This window comes from Aphidius gifuensis, linkage group LG3, assembly GCF_014905175.1.
Source record: "Aphidius gifuensis isolate YNYX2018 linkage group LG3, ASM1490517v1, whole genome shotgun sequence".
Lineage (NCBI taxonomy): Eukaryota > Metazoa > Arthropoda > Insecta > Hymenoptera > Braconidae > Aphidius > Aphidius gifuensis.
Genome location: NC_057790.1, coordinates 3,761,210 through 3,783,392, shown reverse-complemented (window position 1 = coordinate 3,783,392; position 22,183 = coordinate 3,761,210). Strand labels below are relative to the sequence as shown.

At 23.5% G+C, this 22,183-nt stretch overlaps 6 protein-coding genes across 6 annotated transcripts; 4 read left to right on the top strand and 2 right to left on the bottom strand.

Moving 5' to 3' along the window:
- Positions 1–117: 117 nt before the first annotated feature.
- LOC122851515 (probable RNA-binding protein 18) lies at positions 118–1,280 on the top strand. Its single transcript, XM_044150784.1, has 5 exons — positions 118–162; positions 261–358; positions 441–654; positions 725–801; positions 869–1,280. The coding sequence occupies exons 1-5, from the start codon at positions 157–159 to the stop codon at positions 1,086–1,088; spliced, it is 615 nt and encodes a 204-aa protein (XP_044006719.1). The 5' UTR covers positions 118–156; the 3' UTR covers positions 1,089–1,280.
- A 126-nt stretch (positions 1,281–1,406) lies between these two features.
- On the bottom strand, positions 1,407–2,281 carry LOC122851516 (probable 28S ribosomal protein S25, mitochondrial). Its single transcript, XM_044150785.1, has 3 exons — positions 2,027–2,281; positions 1,837–1,943; positions 1,407–1,751 (listed from the first exon to the last, which is right to left on the bottom strand). The coding sequence occupies exons 1-3, from the start codon at positions 2,161–2,163 to the stop codon at positions 1,453–1,455; spliced, it is 543 nt and encodes a 180-aa protein (XP_044006720.1). The 5' UTR covers positions 2,164–2,281; the 3' UTR covers positions 1,407–1,452.
- A 174-nt stretch (positions 2,282–2,455) lies between these two features.
- On the top strand, positions 2,456–6,399 carry LOC122851487 (alanine--tRNA ligase, cytoplasmic). Its single transcript, XM_044150746.1, has 3 exons — positions 2,456–2,572; positions 2,667–2,823; positions 2,918–6,399. The coding sequence occupies exons 2-3, from the start codon at positions 2,677–2,679 to the stop codon at positions 6,302–6,304; spliced, it is 3,534 nt and encodes a 1,177-aa protein (XP_044006681.1). The 5' UTR covers positions 2,456–2,572; positions 2,667–2,676; the 3' UTR covers positions 6,305–6,399.
- A 52-nt stretch (positions 6,400–6,451) lies between these two features.
- On the bottom strand, positions 6,452–8,744 carry LOC122853538 (mitochondrial ribosome-associated GTPase 2-like). Its single transcript, XM_044154039.1, has 6 exons — positions 8,574–8,744; positions 7,154–7,612; positions 6,942–7,080; positions 6,632–6,864; positions 6,528–6,554; positions 6,452–6,463 (listed from the first exon to the last, which is right to left on the bottom strand). The coding sequence occupies exons 1-6, from the start codon at positions 8,742–8,744 to the stop codon at positions 6,452–6,454; spliced, it is 1,041 nt and encodes a 346-aa protein (XP_044009974.1).
- Positions 8,745–15,060: 6,316 nt separating this feature from the next.
- On the top strand, positions 15,061–18,992 carry LOC122851512 (plasmanylethanolamine desaturase). Its single transcript, XM_044150781.1, has 4 exons — positions 15,061–15,917; positions 16,233–16,444; positions 16,532–16,750; positions 16,948–18,992. Exons 1-4 carry the CDS (start codon positions 15,677–15,679, stop codon positions 17,206–17,208), a joined length of 933 nt encoding a protein of 310 aa, XP_044006716.1. The 5' UTR covers positions 15,061–15,676; the 3' UTR covers positions 17,209–18,992.
- A 321-nt stretch (positions 18,993–19,313) lies between these two features.
- Positions 19,314–21,432, top strand: LOC122851510 (WD repeat-containing protein 82). Its single transcript, XM_044150777.1, has one exon. It carries the CDS (start codon positions 20,160–20,162, stop codon positions 21,105–21,107), a length of 948 nt encoding a protein of 315 aa, XP_044006712.1. The 5' UTR covers positions 19,314–20,159; the 3' UTR covers positions 21,108–21,432.
- Positions 21,433–22,183: the final 751 nt, after the last annotated feature.

Here is a 22,183-nt window from a genome sequence, read left to right as displayed (position 1 = left end):
ATATTGTTTATATATGCCTTATTGTTGTTGTTGTTGTTTGTTATCATAAATATTATTTTTACATCTAGCTAAAAATAATTAAAATATGCTAAAAATATAATAATAGCTTTAAAAATCAATCAAGTACTTGTATATAAAAGAAAAACAAATATAAAAATGTCGGTTAGTATTTTATCATCAACAATAAATATACCTATTATAAATTTACATTTGTTATTAATATTACAATTGTTTATGTTAATAAATATTAATTATTCAAGCTGGATCCAAATATACCTCTTCCACTTGAGCCAATAAAATCTAGTGCTGTTGAGGATAGAAGATTATGGGTAGGAAATTTGGATCTAAGAATTAATGAGTAAGTATAACAAATAAAATTAATGATAATATAAATTAATAAGGAAAATAATGCTAGATTAATATGTTATTTATTTTTACCGGTATCAACTATTAAAAATCCTTCAACAATATGGTGATATTGAAAAATTTGATTTGCTGTTTCATCGATCTGGACCACAAGCTGGTCAACCAAGAGGATATGCATTTGTGACGTATACAAATGTTGATGCTGCTATTAGTGCTAAAAATATACTTAACAATGCCAAATTAGGATCTAAAAATGTTGTACTTAGATGGGCTCACAATGTTTCAGAGGTAATTAATTATTATGAATATTTTTTTGTTAATAAATTTACATGAATTAATTTATATTTTAATTTTGTAGAGTGATATGAAAAAAGAAAAGCCAAAAATTGAAATTACAGCTCTTGCTGGTGCTAAAAAAGAAGATGTTAAAATAAGGTAAAATTATTAATCAAGATTATTAATATATGTTTATTTTAAATTTATTTATATTATTTTATTTCAGTCGACAAACAACAATACAAGCTATTGAAGCAAAATTAAAATTAATGGAAGAACGACAAGATGATTTTGATTTAAACAAACCACAATTTGGCATAACAGTCTCTGAACCAAGCCAACAATCAACATCAGATTGTCAAAAAACATCGTCAAATAGATACCGTTATCAATATTATAGGCATTATCAAAACCGTCCTTATTCACGTTCAAGGCCAAGAAGATAATAAATGCTTCTTTTTTTAAATTACAAAATACAAGGATTGATCCTTTAAATGAAATATAATTTTTTAAAAAAATTTTACATCAAAATCATGACAAAAATACTCCGTACTTTATAATTTTTTTTATTATTCATTTTAATTATTGTTTAAATAATATTTTAATTTTCATATAATGAGAAAAAATAACTTGGTAACGAAAAAAAAAAAAAAAAATAAGAATAATTCAATTATTTTATGCTTGAGTAATTTATTGAGATAAAATATTTTTTAAAATATTAATTTATCAAAATTTTTTTTTAATAATATGAATTTGTAAAGAGTACTTAAAAATAAAATAATAATAATTTTTTGATAAATTTTATTTTATTTATTTAGTCATGCGTTTTGATTCTTTATTGTAATGTTCAGAATCAGGATTAAGAAAATGTTTTCCTCTCATATGAAGAGGCAAAGGAACAATACTTGGACATGGTAATTGTCCAGGTACTTCACAAATACAATGTTTACTACATCCATTACCAATATTTGCTGGATTTTCTTTTTTAACAGCTGCTTCAGCTTCTTTTCTAAGTGTCTCCTTTGATTTACCAATAACATCAATAAGATGATTTATTATTTCATCATTTGTTTTATTATCAACATCAATTAACATTTTTTTTCCACTTTCTGTAAATAATTAATACATTATTTAATAAATCATTCATTTTTATAATTAATTTTAGTTGTTGTTAATAATTTAAATAATAATTACTGTAGTAACACTTGATGAATGGTGTTGGTGTCAAATTTTTATGTAAAACAACTTGAACTTTTGGATTTTTATATTGTACTTGTGGAATATTCCAGAAGACAAATTGTCTAAAACAAATCATTGACAATTATTAATTAATATTTGATTCATTTAATTAATCAATTAATATTATAACCTGAAAAATATTTACCTTGCTCCTTCATGATGATCTCCACTTGTATTATAATTCAATGAAAATATTTCAATACTGTCTTTTAAAACTAATCTTCCAGCATTTAAATATTGAAGTGTTCTTCTTACTGGAGATTTTCCTATCATAAACGGCATTTTGTTTAATTATTTGTTATTTATTATTGTGAATTTACTTTTGGAGTACACAAATTGCTTGGATCATATGCAATCATATGGATCATAAACATAAAAAATAATGTTTAACGTTGCTTCAACCAACTGGATAAAATCACTCCAAAAAAAATTTATAAAAAAAATAACAATAATTTTTTTTTTTTTTCAAAGAAATTCCAACATACATGTATATTTTTTTTTGTATTTTTTGTTTGCCTGGGTGTCTTGAGACTTGAGGTTACATTCTGATTTCTGTGCAATTCTGTGCTCCAACATACTCAACAGCTGGTGAAAATAATTGACGTTATTTTAAGATCTTGAACGATTTTTTTATTATTTATTTTTGTCGCTACGTTTTTCATTAACAACCGGCATCAGTGATAATTTAATTGTAAGTAAAAATTAACTGTAACAATTGAAAATTTATTGTTATAAATTATAAATGATTCCATATGGTTAATATTTTTTTAACTTATTATTTTTAGATTTTTCAAAATGACTGAACAAGTAAAAACTGCAAAAGAAATTCGTCAAGGATATTTGGATTTTTTTAAAAGCAAGGGTCATGAATATATTCACTCTAGCTCAACAATTCCTCATGATGATCCAACACTTTTATTTGCTAATGCTGGAATGAATCAGGTTTGTGTTAATAATAATTATAAAAAAAAAAAAAACAAATCAATTAATCAACTAACTAACTGATAAATAATTGGAATTAATGATTAATTTACAGTTTAAACCAATTTTCTTGGGGACTGTTGATCCAAATAGTGACATGTCAAAATGGGTGAGAGTTGTTAATTCACAAAAATGCATACGTGCTGGTGGTAAACACAATGATCTTGATGACGTTGGAAAAGATGTATATCATCATACATTTTTTGAAATGATGGGAAATTGGTCATTTGGTGATTATTTTAAAAAAGAAATATGTTCATGGGCATGGGAATACTTGACTGTAGTATTAAAACTTCCAATTGATCGTCTTTATGTAACATATTTTGGTGGTGATAAAAAATCTGGTTTAGAACCTGATGATGAATGTAAAAATATTTGGTTGTCACTTGGTGTTCCATCAAGTCATGTACTTCCAGGTAGTATGAAAGATAATTTTTGGGAAATGGGTGAAACTGGACCATGTGGACCATGTAGTGAATTGCATTATGATCGTATTGGTTCACGTGAAGCTGCACATCTTGTTAATCAAGATGATCCAGATGTACTTGAAATATGGAATCTTGTTTTTATTCAATATAATCGTGAGAATGATGGTAGTCTTCGTAGTTTACCTAAAAAACATATTGATTGTGGTCTTGGATTAGAACGTTTAGTATCAGTTATACAAAATAAACGTGCAAATTATGATACTGATTTATTTATGCCAATTTTTGATGCTATTGAAAAAGGAACTGGTGCTAAATCATATACTGGTAAAATTGGTGATGATGATATTGATGGTGTTGATATGGCATACAGAGTACTTGCTGATCATGCTAGAACAATAACAATTGCACTTGCTGATGGTGGAATGCCTGATAATACTGGACGTGGTTATGTATTACGTAGAATTTTACGTCGTGCTGTACGTTATGCTACTGAAAAACTAAATGCTAAACCTGGATTTTTTAGTTCACTTGTTCATGTTGTTGTTGAACTTCTTGGTGATGTATTTCCTGAATTAAAAAAAGATCCACAATCAATTATTGACATTATTAATGAAGAAGAAACACAATTTTTAAAAACACTAACACGTGGTAGAAATTTACTTGATCGTACAATATCAAAATTGGATAATAATACTAAAATTATACCTGGTGAAATAGCATGGCGTCTTTATGATACATATGGTTTTCCAATTGATTTAACACAACTTATGACTGAAGAAAAAGGTCTTAAAGTTGACATGATTGCTTATGAAGAATCTAAAAAAATTGCACAAATTAAATCACAAGGTAAAACTGGTGGTGTTGATGATGAAATTAATCTTGATATTCATGCAATAACTGATTTACAAAAATTAAATATACCACCAACAGATGATTCATTTAAATATAATTATAAATCATCACCTGATAAAAATTCAAATTATGAATTTGATAGTTGTATTGGTACTGTTATTGCAATTAGAAAAAATAAAATGTTTGTTGATGAGGCTAAATCTGGTGATGAAATTGGTGTTTTACTTGATAAAACATGTTTTTATGCTGAACAAGGTGGACAAATATATGATGAAGGATTTTTAGTTAAAATATCTGATGATAAAGATGAATCAACTGAAGTATGTATTAAAAATGTACAAGTACGTGGTGGTTATGTTTTACATATTGGTACTATTGGTGCTGGTACTCTAAAAAAAGGTGATAAATTAAATTTAAATATTGATATATCACGAAGAAAATTAATTATGAATAATCATTCAGCAACTCATGCACTTAATCATTCATTGAGACTTGTACTTGGTAATGATGCTGATCAAAAAGGATCACTTGTTGCACCAGATAGACTTAGATTTGATTTTACAAATAAAGGTGCAATGACACCATTACAAGTTAAAAATACAGAAATTCATACAAATCAAATGGTTCATGATAATAAAAAAATATATGCTAAAGAAAGTAAATTAGGTATTGCAAAAACAATTCAAGGTTTACGTGCAATGTTTGAAGAAACTTATCCAGATCCAGTTAGAATTGTCAGTATGGGTATTCCAATTGAGGAACTTGAAAAAAATCCACAGAGTCTTGATGCAACTAAAACAAGTGTTGAATTTTGTGGTGGTACACATTTACATTATACTGGACATATTGGTGATTTTGTTATTGCAAGTGAAGAAGCTATTGCCAAAGGTATTCGTCGAATTGTTGCATTAACTGGTCCTGAAGCAACAAAAGCACTCAACAAAGCTGAACTATTGCAAAATCGTCTTAATAATATTCAAAAAACAGTTGATGCTGATAAAAATGGTAAAGATTCAAAGGAACATGTTAAAAAAATTGTTGAACTTACTGAGGATATTTCTCAAGCTGTTATTCCATACTGGAAAAAAGATGAGATGAGAATGTTTTTAAAAGGATTAAAAAAAAATTTAGATGACAAAGATCGTGCTGCAAAAACAGCAATTGCAAATCTTGTTGTTGAAAAAATTGAAAAAATTATTAAGGATAATGTTGGTGTTGCTGTTTTAGTTGAAAAACTTGATGCTTTTAGTAATACAAAAGCATTGGATACTGCCTTGAAAAAAGTCAAGTCAATATCACCAGAAACTAGTGCACTTTTTATAAGTGTTGATGAAGATTCTAAAAAAATATTTGCACTTGCAGCAGTACCAAAAAGTGTTAATGCTAAAGGACTGAAGGCCAATGAATGGATTCAAGCAATTGCTACATTGATGCAAGGCAAAGGTGGTGGAAAAGCTGAATCTGCTCAAGCATCTGGACCAAATTGGACTTGTTCAAATGAAGCATTAGCTATTGCCAAGGAATTTGCAAATACAAAACTTGGAATTAAAGCAAATAATGAGTGTAAAACAACTGTAACAACAACAGCAATTAAAGAGCAAATATCTGATGAATTTATTTTATATGCTAATGAATTGAGTATTAAAAAATATCGTGCACAAATTGCTGCTAAATTTGGTGGTAAAAAAATAATTATTAAAAATACAACAGATGGTACAATTAAATTGACTGGAAATAATGTTGAATTGTTTAATGCAAATGCAATAACATTTTATTTGGCTGGTGATAAATTAAAATATTCTGATGATTTATATTCAAGTCAAATTATTCAGTGGATGGATTTTGCTGATAATGAATTATTGCCATTAATTTGTGCTAGTTTTATTAAAACTAATAAAAAAACAACAAAGTCAAATGAACTGGCTAACAAAAGTTTACTTGATACAATCAAAGTTTTGGATAATATTTTGCTAAATCAAACTTATTTTGTTGGTGAAAAAATGACACTTGCTGATGTAGCTATTTTTACAACAATGTTAACAATTTACGAGCAATCATTTGATTCATTTGACAAAAAAAAATATACCAATCTTTCAAGATGGTTTATGACTCTTGTTAATCAACCAGAAATTAAAACAATTATTGAAAATTTCAAATTTTAATTTCATATGCAAATAAAACAATGTTTTAATTATACTTTTGTATAAATTTTTAATATTTTCAAAATAATAAATAATAAAAAGTTTTTCAATCATCATTTGGTAAATTTGCTATTTCATCATTTTTTTTTTTCAATTCAATATCATAAATTACTCGAATTTCTTGCAGTAATTTTTTAATATTATTACCCATTTTTGCTGATATTGGAATGATTGGATCGCTTACTTTTTCCTTTAATTTTTCTAAATTTTCCTGCAACAAAAATGAAAAATATATGATATAATTGTTAATTAAGAGAAAATTGATTTTTTTTTGTAATTAAAAATTACCTGTGCTCCAGGAAGATCCATTTTATTTGCAATAATTAATGATGGTCTTTCATTTAATGCTGAGCTAAATTGTTGAATTTCATTTTTTAATAAACTCAATTGTTCCCATGGTTCATCTAAACTAGCATCCAAAATAAATAATAAAGCAGCACATCTTTCAGCATGTTTTAAAAATGTTATTCCAAGACCACGATTTTTGTGTGAATCTTCAATAAGACCAGGAAGATCAGCAACTATAAAAATAACATCAAGTACATGTAAAAATAAGCTATTAAAATATTTAAATAATATATATATATATTTTATTTACCAGCAATTTGTTCATAATCATCATATAAAACCATTCCCAAATGAGGTTTAAGAGTTGTAAATGGATAAGAAGCAACTTTTGGTCTTGCTCGAGTGATTGATCTGAGTAGTGTACTTTTTCCAGCATTTGGTAGACCAATCTATTGACAATAAAATTAATTAATAAATAAAAAAAACGTGGCCTTTTATAAAAACAATAATTCTTTAACTTACAAGTCCAACATGTGCCATACTTCTAACTTCAAGAACATATTGTTGATCCTCACCAATTGCTCCATATTCAGCAATTTTTGGTGACTGTTGTGTGTCAGATGTAAAAAATGCATTACCATGTCCACCAGCACCACCACGTGCTGCAATAAACATCATTTGTTCTTCATCCAAATCAGCCAAAACATTACCATCAATGTCTCTTACAATTGTACCCATTGGTACTTTAATAACAGCATGATCAGCATTTTTACCAAAACAATCTTTGTTCTGTCCAGCTATACCATCTTCAGCTTTTATTAAATTCATTACATGACTAAGATCAGTAACATCTCTTGATACCTCAAAAATAACATGACCACCGTGACCACCATCACCACCATCTGGTCCAGCTTTGTCATTTATAAAAAGTTGAAGAAAACTTATCATACCATCACCACCTTTTCCACCACATACTCGAACCTGAAACAATGATAATTTTTGTTTTATTTATTTATTATAAAACTTTTATGGTTTTGTTTCTTTTTTTCTTTTGTACTTTGGAATTAACTTGCCTGTTTAATGTCAACAAAATACTGCATTGTATCACGAGTAGATTTAGCCTTCATTCTTCTCAATGGAACAGGTGCAATATTTTCTTTGTTAAATAAACAAACAGAACAATGAATATATCTGTTTAAATTAAAACTATTAACACCAAGTTTTTCTTTGATAATATTATTTCTATTTATTGATGACAATTGTTTGTGATATTTTATTGTATTTTTAATGGCAAATAAACCAAGGCAACGAATTGACTGCATCTGTAATCAAATAATTAATTTTTTTTTTCTTTAAATTAAACAATAATTTAACAATTAAACAAAAGATTTTTGTCATTTATAAAATATATAAATATTTATTATTATTTTAAAAATTTTACATCAAGATTATCATTAACTATTTTTGTTATTATATTTTCATGAATAAAAATAACACGTTTACGATAAAGTGGTACATCATCTGCATGATAAAAAATTCTATAAGTTTTTGCAATTTTTAATGTATCTGGAAATTGATAGCTTCTTAAGTATTTTACATTTTTAATAATACGACCAGCATTATTGTATAAAATTTTAAAAAAATAATATTCATCAAATTCTTGATTAATTGTAAAAGTCATATCAAATTGAAAAATTGGTGGATTTAAATTATTTTCATCAAATTTATCAAATAAATTATCATTTTCTAATTCTAAATTTTTCATATTTAAATTTTGACAAATATCTAATTCAATAATTGATAATGATTTAACAAATACATGAACAAGTGATTGTTTTTTATGAAATTTTTTATCTAATCCACGATAACCAGTTGATGAATAATTTAAAAATAATTCATTAACAAATGGTTCAACATTATTTAATATAAAATTTCCATGTGCAGCCATTTCTTTAACTTTCCACGAGTCATTCCATTTTCTTTGGGGTTTATCAAATATAGTACCACCCTGTCCATTACAAAGTGACAATAATAATTGTCCATTTTCATTTAAATAATCATAAGATGATGTAAAAAAACCTTTTAATAAATCACGATTTAAATCAAGTCGCATTTTACTATGACAATGAGGAAAATTAAATATAATTTTATCATATTTTTTTTCTTTAAGATTAGCATGTTTATCCAAATTTGTTGCATCAACTCCTAACAAGATGATGACTCCTAAAATAAAAATTTATTTGTTATTTTCTTTTATTAATACTCCAAAAAAGAAAATTGTTTTTTCTCTTTTTGTTAATTGACATTTGACTGTGTTAATTTTATTTCAATTTTTTGATTGTTTAGATGTTTTTTTTAATTATTACAAACCATTGTTTTTTAAATAATCAATATTATCAATTGCAGTATCATTTATTGGTGATGTTTCATAACAAGAAGACGTGAGTTGAATATTCAGGTTATGTTTTTGTAATTCCAATGAAAATGTAAAATTTCCTTCGCCCAATAATAATACTTTATCATTTTCATTAAATAAAGAAAGCCTCATTTTTTAATAATATCCTAAAATGTTTATTAAACACAATAATCTTTCAACAATAACAAATGATCCCTCTTTTTTATCACCAAAAGAGAATATTATTTTTCATCATAAAAATACATTGAAAAAACATATGAAAAATTATCACAAACCTTTTTATTTTTTTACCACTGCCACAACAATTATTATATCAAATACTAATTAAATATTAAATTATTATTTATAAATAATTGTTTATAAAAATTAAAAAAAACAATAAAAAAATTTGCAAATGGCGTAATTATTTTTTTTGTTTCTTGTTTTGGCAACAATGGTCCGGGATTAGAGACAAAATAAGAAAACAATGGTCCATAATATTTTTTTCCCGCTTTAAAAATTTTATCATCATTGTTGTCATTCCAATGTTAATTAGTTTAGTGTTTTTTACACAAGTGTCCTTGTTGTTTATTTACATGACTTGTCACTAATGACACTTTAAAGGTTTCCATTTAATGAGTAATCTAAAATAACATTGTTTTTAATGAAAAAAAAAAAAAATTACAATAATGTAAAGTGCGTGTGTGCGTTGTATTTATTTTTTATTTGTTTCTTTTTTTTTGTTTATCGACATTGACATTTATAAATAAATAAAATCATGTTTTGGAGTAAATTAATTTTACAATATTATCAAAAAATATCAGCCTAAGAGTTAATGTTTTTATAAACATAAACAAAATTAGGTCATCAAATTGAATGTCAAGGTAATCAACAAAAACAAATCGCTATTTTATTTATTTTTTTAAATCTGTTTATCCTATTGTTAATTAAAATATTAAATACATAATGAAAGTTATATTTTTTATTAGTTTATTATGATTTATATTAAATAACAATTTTTTTTTGAATTTAAAATAATTATCTAAAAACAATCTATGTCTTAAGAAAAATCTAGAAAAATGTTTTCCCAAGGACTTTATAAAATTGAAAATAAAAAAAATATATATTTTTGGCATAAATTATAAAAGAGTAAAGAGTTTTCAGGTCATGACGATCGATGGGTAGATTTTTTATTTATTTAAGAAACACTACATTAGCTCACATTAGCTTGACAAATTGACTATTACAAAATGAAAAAAAAAATGGTCAATTAGGTTGTTCAATGAGAAAGTACAAAGGCTCAATATTTATGACAATTTTATTATTTGTTGTTTATAAATAAATAATACCTAATAATATTAATTTATATTTTTTTTATATATACATATTTAATGAACTATTCGACACGGTCACATAAAAAATTCAATAGAAATTCAATAAATAAAAATATTCTTACTCTATGGAGTAAAAAAAAAAAAAAAAAAACAATAACATCAATAATAAAATTATCCTTATAATTATATACAAAAATTTATAAACAATTGTTTTTTTTTTTTTTTAATTTTTAAACAATTTATAGAAAATTGAAAAAAAAATTATTTGAAATCGGTTTTTATTATAAATTAAATTTTAAATTAAAATATAAAGAATTTATAAATTATTTATTATTAAATAATGAATCATTTTATATTATGGCACAAGATAAAAATAAAGTCATCTATAAAGACGTCATAATATTAAACCGGAAAGCCTTGAGATGATGATAAAAACACATACATTTAAGAAATAGTAAATATCGAGTAATGTACAGAATAAAAAAACGAGTAAAATATAAAATAATTGATAAAATTGTTTATAGATTAATTGGAAAAATTAATATTTATAATATCCAACTTGTATCATGATAATAAATAAATAAATTGTATGAATGAAATTAAATACATGAATGAAAAACTACTTTTAGAACATGTGTACATTTATTTTTGGGGTATAAATACAATGAGGATGTGTTTAAATGAGCTAACAGATAAATGAGAATAAAAATAAATAATTAAAAAAAATTTAATCACTAAGAGGATCTTCAAGTCTCTTGAAATTTTTATTTAAAAAAAAAATATAAAATTTATTGTTAAAAATCATTAAGGTTTTTGTATTTTTTTCTTTCCTTTTTTTTTATTATTTTTATTATTTTGTTAATAAATTAGTTGTAAATAATAAATAATAATTTTTTGCAAGATATTATCTACGTAGTATTATATATTTGTTTTGTTTTTTTTTTTTTTTATGGTGACGAGTCATCGATTTGTCTCATGCCATTACTTGGATAATCGACCCAACAAAATTATAACTTATTTTGACTATGTGTGTGAGTGTAGGAAATGATTGTTTTATTTTATTATTTTATTGTACAAGTTTTCAGCTTGTTACTAATAATTGATGCGTTTACACGTTTATTATAAATTTGTGAGGGAGGAGTTTTCTATTAAAGTAACAGAAAATAAAATAATTTTTTTTTATATAAAAAGGAAATGAATTGTTTACACGCAATTGGGGTGGTTAGATTATTTTTAAAAATTAAAAATGTATTTTTAATAGACACTAGTATATAAATAATAAATTGAAAAAAATAAATTAAAATAGCATTGATAAAATTAAAGTAGTAATCATATAAATAAATAGAAGAAAAAAAATGTTTTTATTTTTTAAATTTTATTGTTGCTTTTCTAAATTAATATCTTCTTGATTTATTTATTTTTTTTCAATCTACTATTTTGATAAATCAATACACAATAAATAAAAATTATCAGCTTAAAAAATTTAAATCTTTATCGATTTTTTTTTCGCTGCGTTTTTGAATACACATGTTGCATATTCATTTATAAATTATAAATTAACTGTGACATGGATACAACAATAATCAACTCCCCAAAAAAATTTATGCTTAAGTTTATAATACTAATTTTTACTTATGAAAAAAAAAAAAGTTATTGTCCACGTGAAAGGTCACAAACGATAGTTGATATATTATTTAAACAATTGGATCGATTTTGGCCAATGTCGGTTTTAATCAATTTTTTGAACTTCCTTATTTTCATTATATTTCTTATATATATCATACATGTCTGGTATTGAATTTTACACTTGTCATTAAATTTACATTATCACTAACTATAAAAAAAATATAAAAATTATTTTTTTTTTATATTAAATATGACAGCAAAATTTACAATAATAATGATTTATTTATAAATTTATTTTATTTATTTTTAGAGCTAATTTTCATTGATAAAAATAAATTAAAATTACTCAAATTATAAATAAATATATTTCGTATAATAATATACTTATATTGTTGCTTTTAAAATTTGTAATAATAACATGACTTGATATTAATTTTACAATGGTCCAGAAAAAACCAGAATCAACAAGACAGTGTGTTTAATAATAATTTAATATGACAGCATGGGGGACAATATAATAATTTAAAAAACAAAAATAAAAACAAATTTGTTACATTGATGAGACACTATCTGTGTAAGTATAAATTTTATTATTTATTATTTTTATTGAGTATGTGTGGATAAATAAATAAAAAAAAAAAATAGTTCAATGTACTGACAATAATCTCACTGGATTTATATTATTATTATAAGAGGCACTACAACTGTCAACTCTACATCATTCAAATTACAATGTCTCTTCAAAACATCAATATGTTTATTCTCACTGATTATCGGATTTGATATTATTTTTTTTTTTTATTCATGTATCTTGTCACTAACGAGATTTAATGGCATTAGAAATTTGATAAACTATATACAAAGTGTTAGAGCCACTTAAAATTATTATCAAAATAAAATAAAAATTGAAATTCTTTATTTATTCAAAAAAATTATCTTCTGGTATGTAGTTATGGGAAAAAAAAATTATTTACATTGTTTATCAGAGAGATAATAATTTTATAAAAAAATATTTTATGTATATACATACTGGTATCTTAAAATTCACACCCTAAAAAATACAAGTTAGAAAATAAAATATTGAGCTTGTTGGTAAATTATTTTTTTGATAATAATATTTGAAAAATTATTTGTTATCATTTTGTATAATGTCAGACAAAAACATTAAAAATTTAATTAAAAATATAATTGTCAATCAGCTATGCCTCGTTTGACTGTTAATGAAAATTAAATGCGTATAAAATTTGTGAGAGTAAAAATACAAAAAGTAAAACTACAAACAACTAATGCTTCCATAATTCAAGAAAAATAAAAATAATAAATATAAATATTATCATAAATAAATTGTAAAAATATTTTTAAAAAAATTTAAAACAAAAGATTGAAGTAAAGTAAGAAAAATCTAATTAATAAAATGACAAGTAGTTAAGAAAAAAATAAAAAAAAATAATAAAAAAGGCAACGTGTGTATATTAGTGTGTCTAAATAATTTGGTGGGAGATAGTTGTTTTTTGAGAGACAAGAGAAGGAGAAGGTAAAATAATAAAGAAGGGATAGTGGGTGGGTGGGTGGTTGAATGGGTGGGAGTAAAGAGAAGGGGATTGAGACGTGCGATATTGTTGGTGATTGTGAGTACAACTTACAAGACCATACACACGAGACAACGATACCATACGAGACGTTTATTGTTATTTAATTTTTTTCATTTTTTTCTTCATTTGTATCTTGATTTATTTTTAAATAATAATAATATAATATTAAAATTAAGGCGAGGCCGGTTATATTACTTGTCATTTTATTTATCAATTTATGCAATATGTTTATTTGTTCACTGATTGTTATCATAACTGTTATAATAATTATGATTTGTTATTAAATTAAGTGGCTTTGACATTATCATTATATTAAATAACAACTTTTACACTATTTTTTTTTTTTTAATTTAAAAAATTGCAATGTGATTAATTCAGTGAATTAAAGTTTAATTTAATTTTTTTTTTTTCATGGATATTTATTCGTTATTCATCAACAATAAAAGGTATGTAATTTGAAAATTAATTTTATTTATATAATTTAATATCTCGAAAAATAGATTTGATTATTTTATTTTTTTCTTTTAAAGTTTATAAATTATTTTTTATTATTAAATGAAAATATTTAATTTAATAAATTTTTTTTTGAAAATAATTATAGATATCTAAATTTATGTGTTGTATATATATCTATTTTTTTTTTTGTAAGTATTTTTTATTTTTAATTTCGAGGGAAAGATAGAAAAAAAGAAAAAAAAAATATATATTTATATATGTGGATAAAAATACCATTTGTAGAGTTTAGATGGTACATTGAGCTTTTTCATGAAGGTTTGTGTGGTTGTGTGTATTCCTTAATTGCAATAGCGTGCATAAGCTGAATGTACTGAGAAAATACGAATGAAAAAATGATATTATAATATATATATTTAAGTGAGAGTGTGCGGATAGGGCTAGAGGGTAACGTCGTCGACCTGGCGCCTAATGCGTGTAACCGATGCTCTACTCTATTTCACTTTTTCCTGCATAATAATATGCACAAAAAAAATATTATATATATATTTCTAACAACAACAAAAGCAACAACAAAAACAACATATTTGTCGCATTACTTAACTTGAATAAAAATAAAAAAATTATTAATTAATACTCAAGCATAATACACTTGGGTTTAATTATATTTTTTTTTTTTTTTTCTTTTATTAAATGAATTTTAAAGATAAGCTATCGATTTTTTTATGTTTTTTTTTTTTTCAATTAGTTTATATTATACTGGATAATTAAATTGATGATTTGAACTTTTTTATCAGCAAAATATAATATTTTAGATTTATTTTTTTTTTGTCAATTTTTGGTGTCAGTTTTTATCAATTTTGTGGCATGCTTTGGTATTTTATTTTCTAAAATTTTTTTTTTTTTTTATTATGTATCCGGTTTATGGACGACTGCATTTGACTGTTCAAAAAACTAATAACTGTTTATTTTTTATTTTATAAATTCATAACAAAACTACACAGAAAAAAAAAATAAAAAAAAATAAAATTATTGAATGGCTGATGAAATAGTTGATTAATAAAAAAAAAATTATATAATTAAAATAAATAAAATTCTTTGTTACAGATGAAAATAAAAAAATATAAATATCCGAAAAATTATTATGTAAGTTTATTTTAAAAATAAATAATAATTAACTGAAAAATGAGTAATAATAATTTATATAATTTATTATTCAAATGATATTAAAGTGTCTGAGAAATTTGATAAAATCATACACTATTAAAACCAATGATGCCTTGATTAAAAATAAACTTAATCAAAAAAAAAAAATTATTACCATCGTATAAAAAATTACATAATAAAGAGAGAATAAATATCAAAGATATACATTGTTCTGCAATAAAATTGATAAGAATTTTAAGAGATAAATTAATTTATCTTGACGATTTTTTGTGTTAAGCATCAGTTGATATATTTTTTCATAACGATAAAAATATACACGTAGTTATTTTAATAATGTCAAAAATATTTTGATAATATTTTACATTATTAATTGCTTCAAAAATAGTAAATGACAAAAATATAAAATTAAAATTATTTTATCAAATGTGATTATATTTTTTAATTGTAAATTATTAATTAAAAAAAATAAAATACAAAAATGGATGGATCAGCAGTGCCACATTTTGAACAGGCTGCATCAGCTGCTTGTTCAATGGCAACAAAAATACTAGCACCAGTTAAAACAGAACGTCAAATATATGAAAATTCAATGCTAGAAGATGATCCAAATGGAAATTCTGTGATTACAACAAATATTAAAAATTTCGAGGATAAAAGTGTGCCTAGATGGGGACCAAATCATAAAGGAGCTCAAGAACTTGCTAATTTATACAGCACAGGTAAATAAAATAATCTTTCTCGAAAAAAAAAAATAAACCAATTCAAAATTTAAAAAATTGTCCTTGATTAAATAAATGATAAAATGACAATTTTAATCGCGACTTAAAAAAAAAAACGTAACGTTTACAGGTAAATTGTTACGTTTGAAATGATAAAATCAAGTAAAAAAAAAAGTCAAGTCATGATTTGATATATAAAAATAATAGTCATATATTTAAAATAATTATACAAACAAATAATTAATTTTTTTAGAAAAACATGTGACATAAAGAAATATGTATTTTTATTTTAATTAAAATTTTTTTTTAAAATAGGTAAAAGAACACAAGAGTGTATTAGTGTGGGAATATGCATAACATTAATGGCAGCAAATTCATTTTTCATTGTAATACGATTGAGATTGGAAAATTTTGGTTCAATTGTTATTGCAGCATTGTGTGGTATTATAACTGCTGATTTTGTATCTGGTCTTGTTCATTGGGCTGCTGATACATGGGGTTCAATTGAATTGCCAATTTTAGGAAAAGTAAGTTGATTATTTTTTAAAAATTAATATACAATTTTAAATAAGATGTAAGTGTTATTAAATTAAATTTATTTTTTTTATTGATAGAATTTTTTGAGGCCATTTAGAGAACATCATATAGATCCAACGAGCATTACGAGGCATGACTTCATCGAAACAAATGGCGATAATTTTATGGTGACGATACCAGCATTGTGTAAATTAACGTGGGATTTTTTAACTTTGTCAGAGCCTGAAATCCAGCAGAGATTCCTCTGGAGTTGTTACTGGTGGCAACTTGCGATATTTGTAGCAATGACTAATCAAGTAAGTTTTTATTTCAATAACAATTATAAAAACTGTAATATACGTATTGCAATTTATTAAAAATTAATTTGACAATAATTTATATCCTTGAATTGCAATTTACCAATAAATTTAGTGCCAAGAATATTAATAGAAATAAAATCAATTTATATAAATAAATTTGTTTATTATATTTGTTATTTTCTTTTTTTTTTTAGATTCATAAATGGTCTCATACGTATTTTGGATTACCTGATTGGGTAGTATGGCTTCAAGAACATAGAATAATACTTCCTCGACGTCATCATCGTGTTCATCATGTTGCACCACATGAAACGTATTTTTGTATAACAACTGGTTGGTTAAATTGGCCACTGGAAAAATTACGTTTCTGGTATGTTCTGGAAACAATAATTGAAATATCAACTGGATATAAACCACGTGTTGATGATTTTAAATGGGCACAAAAAAGAACATGAAACTAGAATTATTCAGTTTTAAATTTTTTTTTATATTAAGTATTTATTTTATTTTTTTTTTCTCTTCTCAGTTTTATTACACTAAGTTCAATGGTATATATAGAAAAATGAAAAAAGATTTAAAATACATTAATATATTATTAAATTATTAGTGCACTTATAAATATAAAATAATAAATATAATAAATAATAATAAATACGGGGCGGGTACCTACTCGTGCACTGATAATTAAAAACATTTATATTGCAATAATTAATTTATAATATTCATCAATTATTATCGGCAGATATGCATTCAGGAATTGCACTTATAGAATAAATAAAATATTCAATGAATGACTGACTGAAAATGATAAAAAAGAATATATATATATAATGAATAATAATTAATAAATATAAATAAATTATTGAAATGAGAATATGAAAAATTATCAAGACGAAATTATGTCAATAAAATATTATTTATATTTTTTAGTATTGTTAGAAGACCAAGTCTTTTTTTTATTACTCATAGTATTGATATTTATTTTTTAACAATTAATCACAATATATTATATTTATCGCAATAGTTGCACAATTTATTAACAAGGAAAAAAAAAGACAAATTAAAAAATATTAGTCATTTAAAGAAGTTTTTTTTCAAGTGGCATTGAAAATTATATTGGATTAAAAAAAAAAAAAATAATTGAAATATTTATTGTTTAATTGTCGCACAATAGGCCTCATATCATTTTTTATTTTTTTTTTTTTTCAATTAGTATTTGATTCATAGAAAAACAAGTCATTTAGGTTTGCACAATTTTTTTTTTTTTTTTTTTTCCTTATTGATATATTAATTTTAAAATGAATTGTGTTTGATAAAAAAAAATAAAATAAAATCATGTATTTTTGAAATAGCTATAAACATTTTGAATTTTTTATAAAAATTTTATTTGTATAATGGATTTATCATGGAGATTTTCAAAATTTATAATTTGAAAAATAAAAAAAAAAAATTGAAATTATATTTTAAGAATAGATTAATACACATTGTCAATTTGATAAAATTATAAAAGTAAAAATTAACAATTAAACGCCGTCCTACATGAAAATATAATTGTAATATATATACCTCAATTGAAAGCACACTAATTAATGTTATGTTCATTTTTTAATTATCTATTTGACAGTGTTTTAAATATTTTGTGTTACTTTTTTTTCAAAAACTTACTACTACTTCAGATAGTTTTCGTAATTTAATGTTTTTTTTTTTTTTACAATATTTAAATGAATATTGACTGATGTTTATCGAAGATTTTTTAGATCGATAATATTTTTGTTTGATAGTTTGAACAGTTATTATAATTATGATATTTTTTTTTGTTTTTAAACCAAAAAATGTCTCAAAATTACGTCAATTTATAAAGTTTATTTTTTTTATACGAAAAATAAATTGTAGATAGAAACAAAAATACGATTCAGTCAATGTAAATTTTTTTAAGTGAAAAAAAAAAAAACAAAAATTCTATGTAATTTATTATGAGTATTATTGTTATTGATTGTGTTGTTGTTATGGATAGAAAAAAAAATGAATAAAAAATTTTAAAAATTACATAAATATAATAGTGCAAAAACAAAAAAAAAAATGTTTAGATTATTGTAAAAATTCTAGTCACTGGAAGAAAAAATTTGAATGAAATTAAAACTAATTATAAAAAAATAAATAATAAAATAAAATCAAAAGAAGCTGGCAAAGTGGTTTAGATATCTTGAATAAAAAAAAATCATTTATTTATTGTAGAAAATAAGTTTCATTTTTCTCACATATACATTTTCACAATATTGAGGGTTCAAATTAAAGTAGTCTATTAAATTTTCCGTCATCTGGCCCTGATGATAATTTTTCTCGGACTGTGTACGATTTTTTTTCGTCATTTCTATGCTTTTTTTTAACATATAATTTCAAGTTTAATTCGAATAACGCGAATGACTTATTCAAATTTTACCGCCATTTTTTTTCACCGTTGATACAGCTAATATGACGGTAAATTAATCAAAAGTTCTATAACACCGTCAAAAGTTGGTATGCCTGTTGTGAAAAATTATTTATCAGTAAACTACATCATCGTGCATGGTTTGTGTCTGAATAATTAATTTATTACATATACGTAAACGGCATTTTGTTTATAAAATAAATAATAATCAGCAATAAAACAATATAAATATCAAAAATAACAACTGATCATCATCAACAATTGACTAAAAACAATAAATATATTTATAAAAACAAAATAACAACATTGTTGGATTAAAAAAAAAAAAGAGTCATCATCTAGGCGCCAACAACCAAGGTGTCTCTTTCGAGAGAAAATATATAATAAAAAAAGAAAAAAAAAAAAAAATTACAAATACAGGCATACAGGAATACAAGTATACAACACAGACAACCGGCGTTCTTTGTATTCATCATAGTATTATTCTCAATTTACTAAGCATTATCCTAAAAATTAATTAATTTTTTCTTGTTCCTGAACTGTATCATCATCATCATACAAGAACAATACAAATTAATAAAAATCATCACTGGAGATTATCAACAGCTGAAATATATTGGATGCAGTTTTTTTTTTTTTTTCTCAATAAAATTAAGATAATCAACAAAACACACACACGTACACACACCCACACAGTCATAAAAATAAAATAAAACAAGTGAGAAAGAAGAACAATACAGCGTCATTTAACAAATTGAAAAATAATAAAAATAATAAACTTTAAAAACCAATAATAAATGATTAAAAAAATTGCGACAATTATGTCAATTAATTTGCTTAAAAAAAGAATATAAATTTAAAAATAATTAGAAGGATAAAAAAAAAAAAAAAAAAGAGTGCACCAAATAAAGTGCTGCTCTTATTTAAAATAAAAAAAATAATATAAATTTTTTTTTTTTTTGAAAAATAAATATAACCATGAAGCTTGTTGACCAGGTGGTAAGGAGTTTTAAAGTAGCGAAAGTATTTCGTGAAAATTCTGATCGTATAAATAGCATTGATTTTTCACAAAGTGGTGATACATTAATATCATGTAGTGAAGATGATCAAATAGTAATATATGATTGTGAAAAAGGTACACAAATGCGTACAGTTAATTCTAAAAAATATGGTGTTGATTTAATACATTTTACACATGCTAAAAATACAGCAATTCATAGTAGTACTAAAATTGATGATACAATACGTTATTTGAGTTTACATGATAATAAATATATAAGATATTTTCCAGGACATACTAAAAAAGTTGTATCATTATGTATATCACCAGTTGAAGATACATTTTTATCTGGTTCATTAGATAAAACATTGAGATTATGGGATTTACGTTCACCAAATTGTCATGGTGTTATGAATGTATCTGGACGTCCAGTTGCAGCATATGATCCAGAAGGTTTAATATTTGCTGCTGGTGTTAATTCTGATTGTATTAAATTATATGATTTACGTAGTTTTGATAAAGGACCATTTGCAACATTTAAATTAACACCAGAAAAAGAATGTGATTGGACTGGTTTAAAATTTAGTCGTGATGGTAAAACAATATTAATATCATCAAATGGATCAACAATACGTTTAGTTGATGCATTTCATGGTACACCATTACAAACATTTGATGGATATGTTAATAATAAAGGTATTCCAATTGAGGCTAGTTTTAGTCCAGATTCACAATTTGTATTTAGTGGATCAACTGATGGTACTGTGCATATATGGAATGCTGATACTGGATTTGAAGTATGTACATTAAAAGGTGATCATCCAGCACCAGTACAATGTATACAATTTAATCCAAAATACATGATGCTTGCATCAGCATGTACCAATATGGCATTTTGGCTACCAAGTCTTGTTGATGATGCGTAAATTATTGCTGCTTTTTTTTTTTTTTTTCTTTTTTTTTTTTCTCATCAATATCATCGTCGTCGTCGTCATCGTCATCATCATCTTTATCAAAACATCAAACACTATTATTATTAATATTATTATGTTAATTAATAGTTGTCGTTGGACAATATATATATATGTGTGTGTGTGTGTATGTGTGTCAAGAACATTGAATGTACGTAAACAACATTCTTACTGTGGAATTGTCATAACTTTTTTTTTTCTTTTTTTTTTGATTATTAAAATAAAGAAAAAACAACTTTCAATAAAATTTTTTCAAGACAAGTGAAAAGTCTAATGTGTGTTGTGCTTTATTTAAACAAAAAAAAATAAATATTCTTGATGATTTTTTTTATCTTAATGACAGTGAAGAGAAAATCGAAAAGTTTGTTATCATTATTATTGATGTTAATAAATCAAGGATTATCGAAAAATTATATATTAGAATTGTTTCGTTTTTTTTTTTATTATTATTATTTATTATTTGAATGAGACTAGTTGAATTTTTCAAGATACATATTTTATTGAAACATTTATTATTTTGTTAACGAAATATTTAATATCAAAAGTTTCGTGTTTATAAATTATTTACAACAATAGTTTTGTGTAACAATAATATTTTTCATTTATTTATTTTTGTAAATACAGTCAACATATTTGCTTTTCATATATTTTTTTTAAGTCTATTGATAAAACACATTCCCTTTGTTCTTTTTGCTTGTTTATTTTTTGTTTTTAAAATCTTTGGATAATTTAAAAATTGAACTAATTTTATGAGACTTTCTACGAGAGAATGAAAAATGTTTAACGACGTTTTAGTGTGAATGTCGAAAATAATTGTGACGAAGTATATGATAAATGTACAATTTACGTTAATAGTTACAACATTATGTAAAATACTATTTTTTATATTAAAAAAAGTTATAGAAATACAAAAAAAAAAAAATTCAATGACATGAAAATAATTATAAAAAATGATAAAAAAAAAATAAACAGATTTGTCGAATTGATTTGTCATTATTAATAATTATTCTAAAAAAAAAAATCAATAAATA

Coding starts and splice junctions, on each gene's coding strand:
- LOC122851515 (XM_044150784.1), top strand. Junction 655..724: donor GGGCTCACAATGTTTCAGAG/GTAATTAATTAT, acceptor TTAATTTTGTAG/AGTGATATGAAAAAAGAAAA. Junction 802..868: donor AAAGAAGATGTTAAAATAAG/GTAAAATTATTA, acceptor ATTTTATTTCAG/TCGACAAACAACAATACAAG.
- LOC122851516 (XM_044150785.1), bottom strand. CDS start 2,163: ATGCCGTTTATGATAGGAAAATCTCCAGTAAGAAGAACACTTCAATAT. Junction 1,944..2,026: donor GATCATCATGAAGGAGCAAG/GTAAATATTTTT, acceptor GATTTGTTTTAG/ACAATTTGTCTTCTGGAATA. Junction 1,752..1,836: donor ATTCATCAAGTGTTACTACA/GTAATTATTATT, acceptor AATTATTTACAG/AAAGTGGAAAAAAAATGTTA.
- LOC122851487 (XM_044150746.1), top strand. CDS start 2,677: ATGACTGAACAAGTAAAAACTGCAAAAGAAATTCGTCAAGGATATTTG. Junction 2,824..2,917: donor CTAATGCTGGAATGAATCAG/GTTTGTGTTAAT, acceptor ATTAATTTACAG/TTTAAACCAATTTTCTTGGG.
- LOC122853538 (XM_044154039.1), bottom strand. CDS start 8,744: ATGCGACTTGATTTAAATCGTGATTTATTAAAAGGTTTTTTTACATCA. Junction 7,613..8,573: donor GGAAAGTTAAAGAAATGGCT/GCACATGGAAAT, acceptor TCATTGTTTCAG/GTTCGAGTATGTGGTGGAAA. Junction 6,865..6,941: donor TGATTATGAACAAATTGCTG/GTAAATAAAATA, acceptor TTATTTTTATAG/TTGCTGATCTTCCTGGTCTT.
- LOC122851512 (XM_044150781.1), top strand. CDS start 15,677: ATGGATGGATCAGCAGTGCCACATTTTGAACAGGCTGCATCAGCTGCT. Junction 15,918..16,232: donor TGCTAATTTATACAGCACAG/GTAAATAAAATA, acceptor TTTTTAAAATAG/GTAAAAGAACACAAGAGTGT. Junction 16,751..16,947: donor TTGTAGCAATGACTAATCAA/GTAAGTTTTTAT, acceptor TTTTTTTTTTAG/ATTCATAAATGGTCTCATAC.
- LOC122851510 (XM_044150777.1), top strand. CDS start 20,160: ATGAAGCTTGTTGACCAGGTGGTAAGGAGTTTTAAAGTAGCGAAAGTA.